Here is a 20,891-nt window from a genome sequence, read left to right as displayed (position 1 = left end):
GTGTCCCAGGAGATATACAATACTTAAATACTTTAATTGGTATTATTATCAAATCTTTTATTTATTTAAACTACATCCATGCATAATATAACTCAAACTTTCTATCTTGATATATTGTATAGTTGTGCATATATTTTTTCTCATCATATATATGCACACATATAGGGAGAGTTTAAACTATATTATATGATTTTCATAAATTATGGTTCATATACTTTCATAATCTACAATTGATATCATTCTTTTATAGTGATATCCATATAATTGATATTATTTTATTGGATCATAATTTATGAAACTCTTTCTCATGTCCTCTAATATTTTCCCTTGAATTAACATGTGTTTATAGCTTTTTTTGGGAGATTATTGACAAAGAGGGAGAAGTTTGACGACCAAAGCAAGATGAACAATGCGAGAAGATTGTAGCAACAAGTAAGACATCTTGGAATACCGAACTTTACAAAGGGGGAGAAGAAAATATGCTAGACGCCTAGATTGATAAAAGATAAGCTCTTGCATAGGTCGTTCAAGGGAGATAGTGGTAATGGAGAAAGGGAGAGCAACAACATAGGGGGGCTAAGTGGTAAGAACATGCATCTAAGAAATATGGTAAGACTTTGTGCTCGCTTATGATATTTAAATTTAGTATCATTTATTATTTGCCACTTGCTTTGGTTGTAGTGTCATCAATCACCAAAATGGGAGAGATTGTAACGAAAATAACCCTATTAGGCCATGGTTATGATTTTGGTGATTAATAATAATATAGTCAATGAACCTGACATGTTTATCAAGAATATATATTATTAGGTCTTATAAATGCAATACATAAAGAAGCCACCGTAGCTAGGACAAAGTTGAACTGAATTGGAGAAATCTCAGGAAGATCTGCCTCACCGGATGGTCCGGTGCTCTGGGTATTGAACTCACAGGAGCATATTTGACAAAGGGGAGAGAGGCCGGAAGACCTCACCGGATGGTCCGGTGATCAATGTGTTACACACATTGGATAATGAATAGTGCAAAGAGGCAGAACGAAGATCAACGCATCGGATGGTCCGGTGATGAATGATGTGCACACCGGAGCATTATTTCCAAAGAGGTTTGCATTGACTCGGTTGGCTGATGTCAACTCAACAAATAGTCCAGTGATGAAGTGATGTGCACCGGATGTCTACACCGGAGCAATTTACATAGAGAAGAAGGAAATACTTGAATGACTCAGGATAACTCACCGGATAGTCCGGTGATAAAGATGAAGTATACGCTGAAGTCTCAGATGTTCACAGAGGCTTGAGTGGGGTTCCAACGATTAGTTGTGAATGTACTCACCAGATGATCTAATGTTAGTGCTATTGTTCTCACCGGATCATCTGCTATTAACAACGTTTCTGAGTCGTTGGGTTAACGGCTAGTGCGCGGGTTTGAGGCTATAAATACCCCTCCACTCAGTCATTTGAAGCTGTGGTATGCTGCTAGAGTCAAGATAAATTCATATACACCTGAGAAGACACCAAGCCACCAAAGTGCTTATTATCCAAATCGATTAAGCATAAGAGTAATGAGTGATTAATGCTTATAAGCCTAGAGAGAGTGTTGCTATATGATTGTTGCCTAGAGAGTGGATTAAGAAGTGATCGAACATTATACCAAATGGTACGCCAGCGTCTTAGAGTCTTGATGACTCACTGGCAAGCTTGTTGATCCTCTGACTTGGTGTGGAGCGACGGCAAAGCATTTGTGCGGGGATGTGGAGACCCTTGCCTTGGTGGCTCAAACTCTGAAGTGATCATAGCGGCAAGGAATCGGAAGATAGACTAGTGGTGAGATCTTGCCTTGATGACTTATACAGGTGGAGGCCTGATCTTTGTGACTTGGTGGCTCCAGAGCTGTGACCGTGTGCCGACCGCCGACCGAGAGCATATCCTTTGTGGAGCTTCAACATGGACTAGGGGTGGTATTCATGCTATCGATACTATAGAAAAAAAATCCTTGTGCCGAGTTCACTCTCTCTACCTTATTTTCGTTTCCGCATTTATATTTTTATAATTTACCTTTTGAAATAAATTATAAATGTTTTGATCGATATAGTAGACACACTAGATAAATCTAAAATATATTTAAATAAAATTTAATATATATTTATCTTATATTATTTTTAACCAAAATAGTTCTAAATATCCTAATCTACCCTTCTTAAAATGTCAGCGGTACCTTCGTAAGCCCCTCTCAAATCAAAGATAATGGCAGGAGTGCATAGCCGTTAACAACTGACCTTAACCATTGGCGTGTTCCTTAAATTAATCCAAAAGTTTGTACTTTATGTCAAAGGTGGCATCTCAAGACTTCGAATTTCTAAACAAATCTTGCAGATACGATCCTCTTTGTTTGCCCTCTCTTTCGTATGCGATATATGGATTTATTTGGATTGTGAGAAACCAAACCAACTGAAAGAACTATATTATATGTTACAATAAACAATCAGGAGAAGTCTTAGTCTGCATGAATTCTGCAGTGCTATTGTTGCAAACAGGAAAGCAAGCATAGCTAGCTTCAGAGATCCCTATGCCAATGTTGTGCAGATGCGTATGATTGGAGTAGCTGCTCATTTTGTCGGGGGTTTCAGAATGCAGTACACATATGCGTCTTCTGCACAAGGAAATCTTGGAAAAAAGATACAAAGGCTCAACTCACTAAAACCACAAATAAAACCATAGAATTTTTCTTGGAAAAAAGAAACAAAGAAACAAAGAAGACAAGCATGATCCAACAACTTATCTCAGAATCCAACTGAATTTAGAAAGAAGCTCCATTGCAAGACAAGCTGGGTTGAAAGATGCCCACTTATAGTCTCAAGTCAACCTTTAACAGAGAGCAATATGAGCTCCAACTCCGTGGATCCTATCTCGAAGTTCAGCTTCAACTTTATTACAAGCAAGTTATAAACTATGACGCCTAAAACTTTATGGAAAGATTCAAATGCAAACCTGACTATGACAAGACCTGCCCTATCATGTTGTAATGCTACAAGTTTTCAGATGTGGATTGCTGACTGACTGATTGGCTCTCCAAATTGCTCTTACCAGCAGAGGAAACTAGGAAAGGTTCAATATTCAGGCAGTTGCTTATAGTCCAGAACAAGACTATACAACACCATCCTCCCCCCTGAAAATATTTCTGCAAACAGCAGGCCTTAATAAAGAAGTACATTTCATCCTCTGCTTTTGTATGTTTCTGATTTCAGATAACAGCTTAAAGAGCAAAATGCCAACATGTTAGCCTAGCGCATGATCACAAAAGCAAAACTGCTGTGATTGATAATATGAAAAAACTCAAGCATCTGTAGCTGCAGCAGGTTCTGGCGGTTCTGGCGATGTGGAGGGAGAAGAATTTGCTCTGCTCTCCTTCTTCTTGTTTGTCCTCTTGGTGCTCTTCAGCTTATTGGTCATGCTATCTGCCTGAGAGACAATCTTTGAAACTATGAAACCGGCTTCCTCAAAAATTGTTGCCCTCTCATGAATGAGGGAGCTCCTGGAGACGACATCAACACCATCATATGTCCATAGTCCTAACACCGCTTCTCCTTTCAGCCCAACTCCAAACCAGCCAAGACCGGCAATGGCTATATCCATAGAGTTTGCCTCCCAACTATTTCCAGAAACTTTGAACTGTTTCCTCACCCATTTACCAAGCTCATTTACCCGCTCCTGGCCTATGGGAGGCTGCATTTACCAGACCAATAGCACAGTTTATTATGCCTAGTAATAGAACATAAATTAGGAAATAAAATCAGTGTTGCGGTAAGAATGGTGCCTGTAGTTGTAAGCCAAAGTGTTCTTTTATCATTGTGGCTGCATTTTCCGCCTTCCCCATGTGAAGTGGGACTAGTGCTGAGGCCCATACTGTAACATAGATTGATCCTACAGTCAACTCTTGAATGTCCAAGCGCACCAGTCCTCCGATATGGATAGACTGCCCTGTCTGTAAAGTTTGCGAAACAGAGTACACTTAAGCATGTATCTTTTTGAAAGTGTAATGTCAATACAGGCCAGTGAATAATATTGTGGTACAAATGTTGTAAGTTGTATAACTACATATACACCTAAGAAACTCAAGATTAAATCAACAACAGCAAACAACTAATGAATATAAAGACTGAAACTTCATAAATATGACTATGTTTCCATCTCCCAGTCCAACTCAATATGTAGCAATCACTAAGTTCAGTTTCAGCACATTTGGATAGCTACCTTTGAGTTGGAAAAATCAACATCTTACTTAAATGAAACAGTTTAAGTTTAGTGGAAGAGAGCTAACAAAACGCTAGAGCTGATCAGTGAACTAAAAAAACATTAGTTCACGAAAATCTTGTGTGGAACTTGAAAATGAGCGGCACCTAAGCCCATATTGACTTATTGAGATGCATCAAGCAGGTAAAGTGAAAAAATATATGACCTTTATTCTGTAGGTCCTGGGCCGCATCTCCTTGCTCACTTGAACCAGCTTCAGCTCCTCGCGCGTCAGTCTGGACGTGAGCCGATGCCCATGGAGTAGGCCTGGAGTGTCGAACAGCTTCGCTTGAGCTCCAAGAACGCCGTCCACTTTGATTACCCCAAGGGTTGTTCCCGGAACTGGTGCCTCCGTCAAGGTAGGTCTGCCGGCTATGCCAGAGCACCGAGCAATGGCATTGAGCAACGTCGACTTGCCGACGTTCCGCGCACCAACAGCCCAGACATTGCCGCGCGCCCCAGCGAGTTCGCGCACGTGGTCGAGCAGGTCGCGGACGCCCCACCCGCGCGCAGCGCTCACGAGGTGCACCCCGGCGAGCCGCAGGTCGGCGCCAGCACCGGCGCGCGCACGGGTGTGCGCCCACGCATGCACGTCGTCTGGGGACAGCGACGGCGTGGGGAGCAGGTCGAGCTTGGTGACAACGAGCAGAGACCGCGGGAGGTTGGCCGGCGCCCCGCGCTTCCAGTCCGCGTGGTGGGCCTCGTCGGCGGCAGCGACCAGGCGCGCCACGGCGCGCGGGAAGGAGCCGTCGAAATCTGAGGCGTCCGCGAGGAGCAGCACGAGCGACCTGGCCCCCGACGGCGACGCGAGGCGCGGGCCGACGGCGGCGACGAAGTCGAAGTCCGGGAGGAGGCGCTCGGCGTCAGGGTGCTTGACGCGGCCATAGTGCCGCAGCGAGTGGCACCTAGCGCACACCACCACCTTGCTTTCTCCATTGGCCTCCGCCGCCTCAGCAGCCGCCGCGCTCAGCTCGTCCCCCCGAGAGGCCTCTAGGCCCTCCCGAAGGTGGCCGGACTTTAGGGAGGCCGAGATGCGGGTGTCATCGGCGGTGACGGGCGCGAGGCGCGCACGGTAGTCTGGGGGTTTCGGGGAGGGAAGCGTGAAGAACCCCGGGAGGGCGGGGTCGAAGGACTGCATGGCGATGCCGCAGCCCGGGCAGACGCCATTGGCGTTGATGGCTGGGAGGTCAGAGGAGACAACCGCCGGAGGTGGCGATGGCGGTGGCGTTGGGGGTGGTGGGGAGCAGAGGTGGCGGCGGAAGAGGATCGGGAAGGGTTTAGGGGTTTGGGCGGAGGCGGGGTGGTGAGGTGGGAGCGGAGGAGGGGAGGGTGCAGGGGTGGTTGGGAGGAGGCCCCGGAGCGCGGGGTGGAGGCGCCGGGCGCGGTATAGCATCTTGCCGCGCCGCAGTCGCCGCCGCCGCCGCTGCTGTGTGATCGGCGGTGGGTGTCAGGTGTCTGACATGAGTTCGTGCTGCCAACAAGGTGTTCGACGTAAGTCCGAACCGTAGCGGGGGACTGATCGCAGAGCAACCTTTCTGGGCTTTAGGCCTGGTGAAATACATATGGGCCGTCTACTCTCAGCTTTCGAGAATTTTGTTTCTATATTTTCTAAAAAAGAAATTTAGAAAACTATACGGCTGTTTTGAAATTTGATACAAATAGACTCCTTCAATCTGTTTACTAGGTTGAAGGTAAAAATCATCTACTAAACAGAGAGAATGAAGTGAATGGTAACGTGAATAAGGACACTTTCCGTCTGTTAATTGAACAAGTACCTCACCTAGCCAATAGGTGTGAAGTGCCTCTCACCTTGCTCTCTCCCCCTTCCATTTTCTCACTCGAGTACAAAGCACAACAACAAAAGGTGGATCTACGGCGCATGGATCTCTCTCTAGGCCATGGCACAGTACATGCTGCTCCATTTTCTCACGAATCTCTCTCTCCCCTCCCACCCGTGGCGCAGTACAAGACCGCCAATGGCACAACATGGCCTCATCGGCAACGAACGGTAGCATAGCTCAGCCACGAAGGGTGGCGGCAGCACCAACACATCATGGCAGTTCCGTTTAAGGCATAGCTTGTTGACTACGATGGCCGGAACATAGCCGACAATGAGGAACAGTGATGACCAGAACTTGAGCCACATGCGGATCCGCCTCCTGGATCTCGATCCACTCCTCCCACTTCCTCCCTTCCCAGACCCTGATCCGCTGCCTCCTTAAGCTAGATCCAACCATCGCCTCCACAGCCCAACGTGCGGCATAGATTCGTGAGAAAATGGAGCAGCAGAAAGGCAAGAGCAAGACTAGCATGGTCTTGCACCGTCCACTCTTGTATTGTGCCATGTCCAGATAGGAGTAGGCAGATTTGTGGCCTTTGTGCATGTATGCGACATACACTTTCTGCCCTTCCAACGGGCGGCAGGCCTCTTGCCCCTCTAATTAGGTGGAAAGATAACTTGCCAATCAAAGAGTGATTTTTAAGCTCACACCTATTTAGTGGACGAATTTTACTTCCATCCAACTGAACGAGCTGGAGGAGTATATTTTTATCAAATTCCAAAATGACTACATAGTTTTATAAATTATTTTTAAAAAATACTCCTGAGCTTTCATTAGTACTGTCAAGGGATTGCACGTCGGACCCATTGGTAGGATAAGTATGACATGGGATGGCTCGCTACCTGACAAGGGATACCACTTTCTTTTTAAAAAAAAAAGAATATCATTTTCTTCTTTCTCTAAAAAGAATAATATTATTTTCTTCATAAAAATAAAAATAATATCCTTTTCTTTTGTGCATTACAAAAAATAAGCTCAAGCATTTTCAGTAGTATTTCATCGCTTAGTCTTTGTTAGTTACGAAGGAATTTCAAAAGAGTGTTGCATAACATACAATATTACTTGTACAGAGTCATTATGAGTCTTGCATGTAACCATAAAGGGAAAAGTCCCAATTTGGAACATGTACGCTATAGTTGGTCCAACTTCCCCCTGTAATTTGAAACGGGGCAAATTACCGCATCTACTTACAATACCAGTTCGCATACCTCTAAGATGTGCCCGTTGTGCTTTATGTCTACGTGGCCACCAACTCATACAGATTTTCTACAGTGATTCATCACATGAGAATGAGATAGAATAAACTGCACGCCCAGCATAAAAAGGAAAAAGAAAGAAACGCCCTGCTCCTCCAACACCCAGGGGCGGACCCACAGGGTAGTCCTGATAGGCTTAGGACTACCCTGTCCAACCCGGTTGACAGTTGTTCCAAATGTTAGCGGAGCAGACTCCATGCACTCTTCACTACGGAAGGAAGGCCCCTGGAGCTAGCATGCACGCTACGGAAGGAAGGCGCTCCTTGAGAAAATCATGCACTGAAAGTTTAGCTTCTATAGATAGGAAACTATCTGGCGGACGAAAAAGCCCATTGGTGCTAGGCTAGCGTCGTGGGTTGTCGCTCATCCTATGCTCGCAGTCACGCGCACGGCCGCACTCGACTCGACTCCTCGCCTCCTCGGTTCCTCACGTCTCGCGCTCTCCGTACTGGCCGCCGCCCGCCTCCCGCCGACGTGGCCGCAAGCTGCCCCATATATCGACCTCGTCCTCTAGTCCGCCAGCACATGGCAAGCAGGCAAAGCCGCCAACGACGATCACGCGATCAGCTGAACCGACGATGTGAACATCACTACATCAGGTATATATGCTGCATATTGCAAGGTCATGTTCGCTACTTGGCTTGATTTTTTTTATTAAAAAATTTATACTTCTAGTCTTCTAATTAAACCTTATAGTATTGTAATGATGTAATCTTTCACTTATGTAAGATCTTATGTTATATTTAGACTATTTATATTATGGTTTTACAAATTTGGGATTTATTGTTAAACTTATAATATTATACCGAATTACTGAATTTGTATTGCCTTTTGTCAAATTTTATACTCTTTTTACCGAATTTGTAATCTTAAAATTTTGAATACCTACTAAAAAAAATCCTAGGTTCGTCACTGCCGACACCTCTCTCTCTCATCAGCCTCCGCTTCCATGCGCCACCGGCTGCTCTCCATGCACCCCTTCCCAGATTTGCCCCTGCTGCTCCCTGGAGCTGCAGTTGCTCCCCCCGCGCGGTTGCCGCTACCCTGAACTGACTCTACCTTTTGCGTCGCGGAAGAAGCGTTTGTCTTGCCGAATGGGGCCTTAGGTGGCGGTGTGAAAATGGAAAGATTGTGAGGGCGCGGAGTTTCGATCCCGGGGTGAATTGGCACCGGGGCATGGGAGGCGGCATGAATGCCGATGGTGGTGTGCTCCTGTCCGCAGGGTAGAAGGCAGGATGAGGAAGAAAGATGAAGGGGATGATGGGTGGGACCCGCTTGGAGGTGAGAGAAGGAAATAGAGCGCTATCAGCGAATCAATGCCACGTCGGGAGTCCATGCCACATCCTGAATACCGCTAGCAAAGTGGTTTGGACCTAATTTGAACCGGTGTTGCAAGTAAAGGTTTTTCTTTTACCTGGTTTCAATGTACATATGAGAAGTTAGACAACTGCAAAGTACAGGCACCAAATTTGAACTTTTCCCAACCATGAAACAGGCAGTCGAGTCCTTTCCATTGCTGCATATTTCCCTTTCAAGACGCACATAATTCACCAATTTGTGTATATATATAAATGATTACTGACCTCTTTCAAAGAACAAATGAAATGTGACTACAGCAAAACTGTAGTATGTGTGCAAATGCCCAAAACAAACCAAACCTAAAAATAATCTGGACCCACGCCTGCAGATCTTATCTTATATACAAACCAACAACTCAAAGTCGTCGAATTGGTCTCCCTCAAAATGCTGACCAACATCTGAACGAATTGATCACGTGAGTCAAAGCTGATCTGGCCGCGCAGCCGGCCGCCGGCCGCCGGTGCCGAGCGCGCGCTACTTGAGCATCTGGGTGTAGTTAAAGATGGAGTTCAGCCGCTGCTGCCGCAGGTCCTCCCTAAACTCCCGGATGAACTCCGCCTTGGCGTCCACCTCTGACCTCCTCGCCTCCTACACCAGCTCCGGTCGCTGCCGCGTCACCGGGATTAGCTTACAGGCATTGTTAGAATATATGATTTTGATCTATTATATTTGTATAATTCTAAATAAATCTAAAAGTCATAACTATATAGAGTTGTGTGCTTCCTCTAGTCTCATTTTGCTAGTAGAGGTGAAGGGAGATTAATTTAAAAGTATTTCTCTCCTCCACTTATTTAGCATGTGTGGATGAAAGGACTAAAAGAGCACACGTGTGCGCTCGTCTTGCCTTGCCATGACCAGAGGCACGGGCGTGTGCACGCGGCACCTGCGTGAATGGTTCACTGAAATCGAGTCCAGTTGTTTGCGCAGGTACGACCTCCTTCTGCGGTTTTATTCTTTTTGCTACGTTGTTAAACAGATAAGTATATAGAAATTGTGTCGGTTAAGATCCGATCATGGTGTTTAACAGAGTCTAACTGTGGCGTGTCTCAATCGCGCGACTCTCCCTCTCTACATATATGCCAGTCGCCGCCACAAAAAAGAGACGCGAAGACGCAATACACATGATTAGGGTTTCACAAATTTCTATCTGTTATGTTGCAACACGTAGTCTACTCCATCCTGCTGCGCCGACGTGCACCGACGAAGTGGAGAGCAGGTCTTTGAAACCCGTCGCTCTTGGGATCCTGCACCAGGAGAGTGCGAATAAAATTTTTGGGAAGCGCTCGTCATGAATGCTCATGATTTACTTCCTCTACATCATCGTGTGCTACTTTGTCTACATCATCGCCGTCGTCACCGTCTACTACACAGAGATCAACTTCGACTACTTCATCTTCGTCATCGCCTACTGCATCTCATGTCGCCATCGGGTATGTACATCGAAATCCTACTCGAGTAGCTAGTCGAGGCTGATTAGAGCTGGTTAAAATCCTGCTCGAGTATCTAGTCGAGGCTGATTGGGGCTAGTCAAATCTAGTCGATATTGATTATCGTTTCTGTTCTTGTTCGTGTTATATCAAGAATTGAATTAAATTAAATCTGAAAGTGATGTTATTTCCAACAGGCAACCTCCATGCTCATTTTTCGCTAATTAATTCTGGTTATGTAAGCTTTAAAGCTGTTTTCCACGGTGTCCAGGTTATATATCGCCATCGATCATACTAATGACTTCATGAGCCTAGCTATTAGCCGTGGTCATTATCATGACCGCATGAGGTCACGACTAAACGCTTTTTCTTTGCTTCTCTTTGTGCTTACCAGGTTTAGTCAATATATACAACTAATTGGAAGGCACTGCACGTTGCCCGTAGACTTGGACGTCAAGTAGCCGTACTGTGCGTCTGTAATACAAGCACGAACCTTCCCTGTTAAATGAGTTCCAAAGAGAAGTATTAGTGATAATCTAGTCTGCTTCCCTCTTAATTCCGCGTGTGGCTGCACATCTAGCTCGAGTTCCGGAGGCACACACGTCGCCGTCGATCTGTACATATATCCATGACATTGTCCGGTGTCATACGTTTCGGACGATCGAGGTCCAACCAAAATTCGTCTCGAATTTATGCTGAAGGCTCGGGTAGCAAACATGCCTCCACCGGCGACGGTGTGCCTGTCCCTGTGATGGTGTAGCGCGCTGGTGGTCGGCCTGGACTGTTGCGGTGGTCGTCTCGATCGTCTCTCGTCTGTGCTGCGCTACGGGACAACGTCGTGCGGGTCCGTGTGGAATAAACAAAACGCGTTGGCTAGAAACATCCTCGTACGAACGAACCAACCGTCAGTGATTGCTGGGAGCTGCAGGCGCCAGGCGATCCATCGAGCTGGCTCTCGTTTTCTCCCTCGTCGTCGTCGTCGTCGGTTCCGAGAACATCACTTAATTTAGTGCTCTTGTTTGTAAAAAAATAATTGTTCGCTATTTTTTAAGAAATTAATACGGTTGATTGTTTGCTATATTGGAGAAAAAAAGAATCGGATCGGAAGACCGATGTTTATGAATAAAAAGAAATTGTATCAACACATATCAAGCCGTTACCTCCAGGCTCGACCGGCACTACTCGTTTGCACCATTGGCTCTCAACGATGCCTATTGCATGCTCGCATCACTATGCGCGGCAGGTTTACACGGTGCCTTTAGGGCTTGGGCTCTAACACTACACATCTGGCTGAACTCCATGGCAATATGCATTGCACATTCGTCACCATACTCACCTTGCCCCGTTGTTTTTATGTGCGACACTCACCATAGAGTTAAGCCCGTTAGCCCCATACAGGATGGAGATGGTCTCACTTGGTGCTGACAAAAGAGGATGGGGACTAACCATGTTAGGGTTTCTTGTAGCCCTGTTTCATAAAGGGATAAGGGGTCGGTCGGGGAAAATATCTAGTGCTCCAATGCTTCCAAACTTTAAACAACATGCAAACAGTCATGAAAATTTTGGTGATACATATAGACCATCTAAAGAAGTTTCAACTCAAACGACGACTTGTACAAGGAAAAACAAAAAAAGAAACAAATTTGAACATCTGTTATTGTCTATTGTAATTCCTTGAAACTTGCCTTTTCTATTTCTCTTTATAAAAGTCATTGCGTGAGTTGAAATTTTGTGAGATGTTTGAAGGTAGCATACTCTACATCACCAATTAATTGTTCTAGGAACTTTTTCATGACTATTCATTTACATAATGTTTCAAGTCTTCGAGCACAGGAGCACTAGATAAGCACAAGATACGTTCTTGATTGTGATAGAGTTAAGATTTGTTACGATTTGTTTTCATGGTTAGGGAGGTGGTTCTGTTGTTTTCCTTTGCTTGAAGATTGGCATGAGGTAAAACGTGAAAGATAAGGTGGTAGCATAGGGGAGACCACATCAATTTGTCGTTCACCACCTAAAAGTCTGTATATTAGCAAAGAGATTTCGCAAATGAGCTTAGTAACATTAGTTTCAAGTTGCACTAATCTGGGTACTTTATTAATATATGACAAAATTACATCACAGTTCTACTACTCTTATTTTATTTAGAATCTATAGTTAAGAGCTGTCTTGTCTGTTGAGTTCTAGCTAGGACACAGAGATGTTAACTCAGTAAAATAAGTTATAATTATTTTCTTTTTAAAAAATCACAATATATCTACTACTTAAAAAATACATAATAGTTCCTGTATCTAAATGTGTCCTGCCTCCATGTCCTACCCCTACCCACGCTCTTGAGCCACGCTTGCAGTCAGGGCCACCGCCTCCTTTCCTCAGCCCAGCAACACCAAACCCTAGCCCCCACCACACCACAGCTCTCCTCACCCTAACGTCCTCGATGCGCACGCCCGCGACACGCCACGCCTCGTCCAGAGCTCGTCCCTGCAGGTCCCTGACGTCGCCACGGCGCGCGCACCCGTCCCCGTGTTTGAACCCATCGACCCTGGCAACGACCTTGAGTCCGACGGCTTTGCGATGCGGGGTTCCTTCCCAAATCAGGTCGCGCTCGATGACTGGCCGCCTGTACCCGACCGCCGCCGGCGACCTTACCGCTGCCTTCTCCGATCTAGCTCCCCTCGGAGGCTGCGCTGTGCTGGCCCTGAACCACCTCACATCCGAGACCCAAGGTTCGGCCCCCTTCAAACTCCTGCTCCTTCAGTCCTCCCTCTCTCCAGATATGGCCACGTGATGTCAGAATCGAACTAATATATGTTCAGATTTGTATTGCTGTTCGATTTTGATAGAGGAATTAGACTCTGAGTTGGTGCCCTCGGACAGAGATTAAACCTGCAAAGCTATGATACGGCTATACCTGCTAAATTATGCCGCATTTTGTCTGTGGATTTCTGTCTTTTTGCGAAACACAGTACAGACGCAGACGCTCACACACACACTCACCCCTATGAATGTACGCACGCACAACAAGACAGAGTTAGTTGAATATTTGGAAATCTTCTCCAATGATCCGTTAAATATATAAATTTTCAGTTGACAATGTAATAGATGGTACTGTAAAATCAGTTCAAATCTTTATGTGTTGCAGACAACTTTGCTGGCTAATTACCTCGCTCCTTTCATTTCCCTTTTTTTCATAATTCTGTAAAGTAAAGACTAACGAAATTTGATCAACGTCCACTACGCTCAAGAGGTGACCCAAATTTTCTTTCTCCTTATTTCTTTTACCCTTGCTTCTTGATTGTTTTTTCAACATGTAGATGATTGATCGTTTCCGGGAAACAAGATGGTGTACCATAGTTTTGATTGCGCTGAAGATGACCCCCACAAATACTATCCTCTAGAATTCCTTAACTCTCTTATCCCAAACGGGCTACCTCCGCATGTGCTAAAGCTCAAGGTTAACTATCTTGTCATACTTCTCAGAAATATTGATCATGCCAATAGACTTTGCAATGGGACAAGACTTGTGATGGGGGTTTCTAAAGAAATACTATTGATGCAGAGATCGTGCTCGGGCAGCATGTTGGGAAGAGAATTTTTCTGCCTCGTATCCCCCTATGTCTCTCTGATGACGAGATATTCCCTTCTCAGCTTTACCATGACAAACAACAAGGCACATGGTCAGACTATCCCGAACGCCAGCATGTACCTCCCCCATCCAGTGTTCTCTCATTGCCAGCTATACATCGCGCTATCTAGAGCCACTGCCAGAAGGAACATCAAGATCCTCGCCCCGGATGACGATAAGAAAAAGGAGAAGCACTCAAAGCAGAGTGGGACACTATAGTCGAGGAATTTTATTGTTTATTTATCAATTTGTGGTTGCTGGCTATATTTTACTTATCTTTGATGTGATGTATCTAATAATTTGTTTTCGTTTGCTCATGCTCACTGGTTGGAGGTACCCAATTGATATGTTGAAGAGAGTAAGGATAAGGGCAAGAGTAACAACTCATGAAGTTAATGCGCATGCTTTCTATTCTTCTACTAAGCATGAGTTAATGTATTTTTCCACATACGTACCACAACTCAACAACGGATGATGATGCAAAGTATGTAAACTTGGATGGATGTATTTTTTGCATTGTATTTTGGAACCGTTGCAATGCACGGATACTTAACTAGTCTAACCTAAGTTTACACCTATTAATTATGTACTATCCGGACAATGTGCTCGAAATGCTCTCCCCAAAAGTGAAAATAAAGGCAATTTTGCATGGAAGCAACTATATAGTTTACATAGAAAAACAATATATCCAAGTATCCGTGCTCTTTTCACTACACCAGAACACCTCATTAGTGCCGGTTACAAAACTTCATCAGTGCCGGTTTTAGAATTGGCACTCCATAAGTGGCATTGATAGTCGGAGACTATTAGTGTTGGTTGCCCACCGGGCACTATTACTATTTCCAGAGAATAAAAAAAAGAGAATTAGCAGCAGCGGGAGCGGCATCTGAGCCGGCTCGGATGCCGCTCCCGTCGTTGCTCCCATCGCAGCTCCCATCATCGTCGCCGCTGCTTGATTCATCGAGTCGGCTCAGATGTCGCTCCCGTTGTTGCTCAGATGTTGCTCCCGTTGTTGCTCACAAAAAATGATTCAACATCCCACAACTTATTCAACATCAGCCCAATGAATTGATTCAATCACACAACTCCGCCCTGGATGCCTCGCCATCCTTGTTGACGTAGTTCAACATGAGCACTGCCAGCGACGCGAAGATCCCTGCAAAACCCCACACCCAACGAAATCACACCCATCAACTCCGAAGAGAGAGGCGCTCAGGAACACAAGTTGAGCATGGAGGAGAGCCGGAACTTGAGCAAATCAAGATGATCAACTAACCTGGGCAACAATCCGGTCCATTGTGTCGGTGAGGGGCCGGATCGAGAGCATCTACGCTCGAGGCCGCCTGACAAGGTGTGCTACAAGGGGACGAAGCCGATGGGTGGGATGCTGATGATGGTGACGCGACGTGCGCCGACACAGATGAGGTCCTGGATCTGGATCCCGTCAGACGCGGCACCAGGAGGAGGGTGTAGGAGGCGTGGTCTGAGGATAGGATCTTTGAGGGCTTGGCGTCCCTGGCTCTGGATCCCGCCGGACGTGGGGAGATTTGGATTGGGAGGGTGGTCGGAGAGAAGAGGGAGAGATGGGGGAGAGACTGAGAGCATGAGGGGAGAGATTGAGCGCGTGCGCATGAGGATAAGGTCGAGACCGAGCCGAGCGGACGCAAGAGGGGTGAGCCAAAATCGTATTGCATTGAAATTTCAGGTCCAGGCTAGGCATCGATGCTGGTTTGTAATAAAAACCAACATATTAGTGTTGGTTTTTAATACAAACCGTCACTGATAGTCTGTATCAGTGTCGATTGTTAGCAATTTTACCATGATTCAAGCACCAGAGGTTAAGAACCGGCAGTGATACTCTTTCACTATCGGTTCTTGTATAATCGGCAGTGATGAGGCTCTACTTATGGTTGATTCTGTACTAGTGTTTCTTTGCGCGATTGCATGAACACAAAAACAATAGTGTGGTAGTCATTTGAGATAAAGAGACTCCAATGAAGAACCTAAATGTCATGTAGAAAGTCTTATTTTTTATGGCATTTTATTCCAACAAGTCTCAAAATTTATATCCGCAACGGCAGTGTACAAATCCTTTTCTTCACAACAGATTGATTGCGAGTGAAAAAATCAATGATAAAATCTAAACATGTTTAATCATCTAATAATTATTAGCTAGCAAATGAACTTGCTCTAGAAACAAAATTGAGAAATGCAGAAATATTTCTTATCCTAATGAAATAAATCAAGAAATGAATGATGTCACCGCTCCAACCTCAATTTGCATGGTTGGACGAATCTACCATACATTAATTAGAAGGAGGAGAAGCCTAACTCCAAGTGGCATTGCGCCGCTGAGGTCGCTGGCTGATCTGCGTGGTACTTCAACACGGCGGTCACATTCTCTTCCGGCTGCTCGACGCCGGCATGGCCGTGATGCTCCATCGATAAGGGTAGGTGCTGGGGCTTCACGTCGAACGCGTCCACAAACGGCGCCGCCTCGATCTGGCAGTGCTGTTCCAGCTGCTCGCTGAGCTCCACCGGCGACCCGGCCTTGACGCCGGCGTTGGCATAACCGTATTGCTGCACGCTCGCGTCGTGGCTGGTCGCCTCGTCGCAGGCGGTCCCATCGTAACAGAAGTAGTCGTAAAGCTGATGCGGCGGAGGATGGTCCTGGTCCTCGACCTTGAGGACATGGTACTCTTGCTGGTCATGGAAGACAACGCCGGCGCCGGCCGGGACGGGTTCCTGACCGGCGTAGATCGCATCCATGGCGACGACGTTGTCCTGGCCAGACACGGCTGCGGTAGCAGCCGGAGGTAGGAGCATGGTCGGGTCGGCGAGCGGGTCCACGGCGGCCGCCTGGCGGTAGATCGCGATCTGGTGGTAAACGTTGGCGAGCTCTACCCTAGTCATGTTGAGCTGTCGCTCGAGTTCTTTGATGATGCGGACGCAGCCGTGGATGGGGTCGGCAGCGCGGGCCTCGGACTGGTAGATGAGCGTGTGCATGGCTTCGGGGCCGAGCTCCGGGTCGATCCGGCGCAGCGTCTTCTGGATGTTGCTGACGCCGAAGAGGCGGTGCGCGTTGAGGAAGCGGCGCTGCTGGTCGGCGGGGAAGTAGCGGGCCAGCGGGCAGTCTGGGTTGCACTTGCGCCGCTGGTACTTGCACGCCGCGCACGCCTGATTCTGCCCGGTTCCGCCACCGCTGCCGCCGGCGGAGGGGCACGGGGTGCGGGAGGAGTGGGCGGATGACGCGGAGGGGGAGGAAACGGCCGAGCTGTTGGCGGTGGCGGTGGTGTCGACGTGGAGGAGGAGGTGTGGTGGTGGCTTTGAGGAGGAGGGGGAGGAGGTCATGGTACGCGCGCCCGTGCGCGGCCAGCGAGGTCGGGGGCCTCAGCCTCGGCGTCGCCCTCGGGCTCGGCGTCGGCGTCGTCGTAGGGATAGGAGAGGGGAGGGGAGGGGAGGAGAGCGCTTGGCTGCCTCTCTCTCTTTTCTTGCCTTCTCCTTTCTTCTCTCGCCGCGAGAATAGTGGCCATAAAAAGCAAGCTCGCCGAACGAACAAACTCGATCCATGCACGCATGCATGCATGGCATTCGAACAATCCCGAACGGAAGGAGAAGAAGAAGAGAATTCAGAAGGGATTAGTGAACCGCCGTTTGAACGATCTGGGAACTGGTCGTTTGGATGGGGACTGCGAGTAAGAGAAATCCGCGGCTAGCTCTCTGCGTGCATCTAATCTAACATTATAACTGTAACGCACGATCGAGAGTACAAACTGCAAGCTCGATTTCTTCCGTTCGAGGGTTTGTTTTAGTTGTTCACCGCCACTTGGATCCATCGTTTCAAACTCGATCGGGAGACGTGGCAGCAGCTGGATGTGCAACAGCTACAACGTTCCGATGAACGTACAGCGATCGAGATGACCATCGGAAGATACCGTTGAATTATTTGACCAATTCTGGGATGATTGGCATGGGAACCACGTATGATCCGATTTTTTACTATTTGAGCATATACAGCCCGGTATTTTCAAATCTGAGCACACCAAACCAGTAATTTCATATTTGAGCATAAGCAGTGGTTGATCCAGACAAGCAAAATAGGTAGGACGAACTTTAAGATGAGATTAAAAAAATACCTTAATTAAGATAATAGTTAAGCAAAGCGAAAAGGTCCCCAACATAAATCGATCAAACCATGTGAACCTGCAAAATAGAAAAGAACCGAAGGTAAACATATATGCAATTATGCAAATATGCTAAATATAACCAAAGACAATAGAAATAATTAAGTATAGAATCTTACGGAACCCCAACCACTAATTATGTCTAGAACTAGAAGGCTTAAGCAAATTCATCTTCCTTGTTTTCATGTCTTGAAACCGGTTCTTAATAGCATTAGAATATAGTTTTCTGAATAAATCCCGCTCAATATAACACAATATCAAGTCATTGAGCCAATCATCGCATATCCTGTTGCGCAAATCAGTCTTGATGATGTTCATGGCCGAGAAGACTCTATCAACAGATGATGTTGCAACTAGTAGTACCAATGCTAACTCAATAAGGTGGTACACCAATGAAAACACAATATATCTTTGGGTTTCTACCATCTTCATTGCTAGACTTGCAAGATCGTGATAACCAATAAAATCTTCAACTCTCCGAACATGAAGAATGAATGTTTCAAGTTGATCTTTTATAACGGCACGATCGCTGATGGAGAAATCTATATCATATATCTCCGTAAGTCTAGCAATCTTGTGTACATCAAACTTAGAGAAACTATCTCTTGGATCAAGACAAGAGAAACATATAAGCAACTCTGAAGATAGCTCACTGAAACGATGAGTCATCTCTGTGTTTATAGCATCAAGAGCTGCATAAAAGGTGTCAATACGATAATGATGGTCTTGAGTGACACTGATCTTACTTCACTTTGATTGGCCCCATCTTGATACTACTTCATCCATATTTGGAATGATGAGTCACTTCCTCGTTCCTCTTTTTTTTTACCAATCAATCATCTCTAGAAAATTGCCCTTGTTCGACGAAGAAGAAGATTCATCGTGTCCACGGAATGCATGACCTTGCATTAGGAGATAGCTTGCACAATTTAAAGATGCAGTCAAACGGATTTCATATTTGGCTTCTGATTCCTTGCTATGAGTCATCACCTTATATGACATACTAGCCTTTTGATTTTTGAAATCTTCGCATGCTGTTCTTGCTTTATTGTGGGCACTATTAGGCCCACCAACATGTTCAGGTAATGATTTATATGCATTCTTCCAATTTCTAAATCCTACTTTTGAAAATACATCATACCCAAAATGAGACTCTAAGGGATCATATCTAAAAAGATAGCAATAAAAACAATAAGTTGCATCCTTCTCCACACTATATTCTAGCCAATCATATTTAGTAAACCATGCTGCACAAAAAATCCTTAAATCTTTACCAAACTATTTTTTGAGAAAAGTATGTTCAATTGGTTTAGTCGGACCCTTCAATACATAAGCTCTTCTAACTTCATCTCTAATATCATGATCAAATTCATCTATTGGAATACGAAGTCCTAGATCGGCAATAATAAACTCTTGACTAAATTCTTTAATACCTTTGTATTCTATCCGAGTAGTTGCATAAGCAGGAGTGACAACTACTATTTCATTTTCTGCATCACAGCCTTCACCAACTCTACTCTCCCTCGTACTTTGGGTATTCAAACATGTTGGTTTGAAAAATATCTTCATTATTAATATCTTGATGATCCAATAATTGATATTCTGCGAAAGAAATGCCTATGTTATGGGACAAAATAAAATTCACCTCCATGGCTCAAATCAATTAACCTCAATGGCTCAATCTCAAAATCTCAATTCACCTCAATAGCTTTGTGCTGCCGCTGCCGCCTGACGGCCTAGTTCTGACACCTGCCGCTGGCTGCTGCCTTGCGGCCCCTACACGACGCCCTGCCCCCGTGCCCCGCACGACCGCATGCCCGTAGCCTCGCACGACGCCCTGCCCGAGTGCCCGGTGTGCCCGCAGTCCTACGTGCCTGCATCGTCGCACGCCCGCACGGCGCCCTGCCCACACCGCCTCACGCCCGCACGACGCCCTGCCTGGCTGCCCGCACCGCCGCACGCCCGCACAGCCGCACGACGCCCTGCCCGCACCGCCGCTTCCCGCCTAGGCACCTGGCGGCTGGCGCCTGGCGCCGCCGCTGGCCCACCGCAACACGCCCGCCCGCACGCCGTAGCCGTCAAGGGAGAACTGAGATTAGGGTTACATTTGCTTGAAGATTTATTTGCGGGCTGCGAATCGTGTGGACCTAGGCCACTGGCCCAGTGGACCTCACAGGCCTGGACGACGCCACGCCGAGAAGCTCGGGCGGCCGCCCAGGCTCGCCCTAGCGGTGGATCCGCCCCTGACTTCATCCACAGCTGCACGCTCCGCCTGGACCCCGACGCTGGCGACGTCCTCCGCCCCGGCCGCCTCCGCAAGGTCAGCACAATCTCCGGCCTCCCCGCTAGCACTAGCACTGAGCGCCTCGACCTGCTCGACGACGCGGGCTAGGTCTTTGGCTTCTCCATCACCGGCGACGAGCACTGCCTCCGCAGCTAGCGTTCCATCACCACTATCTTTGAGCTCGCCGGCCCCGGGATATTCACCATCGTGCTCGAGTCCTATGTCGTCGATGTCCCCGATGGCATCACCGAGGATGACACATGCCTCTTCGCCGACACCATCGTCAGGCTCAACCTCTAGAAGCTCAAGTCCGTCGCTGAGGCCAACGCCGCCACGCCAACTCCAACTCCATCCTGCAGCCACCTCCATCGGTGCCGGCTGAGTAGCCCCGAATGGGCATGTTGAAGAAAGCAGCAGCAAGTTTTGGGTGTTTTCGTAATTTCGCTTCTTGGCGTGCTCAAATATGGAATTACTTGTTTGGCGTGCTCAGATTTGAAAATACCAGGCTGCATGTGCTCAAATAGAAAAAAAAAAATCGGACGTATGATTGAAAGTGCAGCTACAATTAGTATAAAATTCTAGTGTCTACAATTACGTTAGCACAAAGAGTAGAGTCTAATTAATCT

General features: G+C 46.6%; 2 protein-coding genes, 1 long non-coding RNA gene and 1 pseudogene across 3 annotated transcripts; 2 read left to right on the top strand and 2 right to left on the bottom strand.

Moving 5' to 3' along the window:
• Nucleotides 1-2,902: 2,902 nt before the first annotated feature.
• Nucleotides 2,903-5,761, bottom strand: LOC133896593 (GTP-binding protein BRASSINAZOLE INSENSITIVE PALE GREEN 2, chloroplastic-like). Its single transcript, XM_062337192.1, has 3 exons — nucleotides 4,456-5,761; nucleotides 3,814-3,981; nucleotides 2,903-3,722 (listed from the first exon to the last, which is right to left on the bottom strand). Exons 1-3 carry the CDS (start codon nucleotides 5,680-5,682, stop codon nucleotides 3,333-3,335), a joined length of 1,785 nt encoding a protein of 594 aa, XP_062193176.1. The 5' UTR covers nucleotides 5,683-5,761; the 3' UTR covers nucleotides 2,903-3,332.
• Nucleotides 5,762-12,534: 6,773 nt separating this feature from the next.
• Nucleotides 12,535-14,410, top strand: LOC133897534 (uncharacterized). The gene is made up of 3 exons (XR_009905923.1): nucleotides 12,535-12,898; nucleotides 13,487-13,626; nucleotides 13,732-14,410. It is a non-coding gene; the product is annotated as an uncharacterized LOC133897534 (long non-coding RNA).
• Nucleotides 14,411-16,022: 1,612 nt separating this feature from the next.
• On the bottom strand, nucleotides 16,023-17,352 carry LOC133897828 (LOB domain-containing protein 6-like). The gene has a single exon (XM_062338656.1). It carries the CDS (start codon nucleotides 17,146-17,148, stop codon nucleotides 16,108-16,110), a length of 1,041 nt encoding a protein of 346 aa, XP_062194640.1. The 5' UTR covers nucleotides 17,149-17,352; the 3' UTR covers nucleotides 16,023-16,107.
• A 2,442-nt stretch (nucleotides 17,353-19,794) lies between these two features.
• Nucleotides 19,795-20,651, top strand: LOC133896926 (uncharacterized; annotated as a pseudogene).
• Nucleotides 20,652-20,891: the final 240 nt, after the last annotated feature.

The sequence above is a fragment of the Phragmites australis genome, chromosome 17 (assembly GCF_958298935.1).
Source record: "Phragmites australis chromosome 17, lpPhrAust1.1, whole genome shotgun sequence".
NCBI lineage: Eukaryota > Viridiplantae > Streptophyta > Magnoliopsida > Poales > Poaceae > Phragmites > Phragmites australis.
This window is presented reverse-complemented; position numbering and strand designations above follow the sequence as displayed.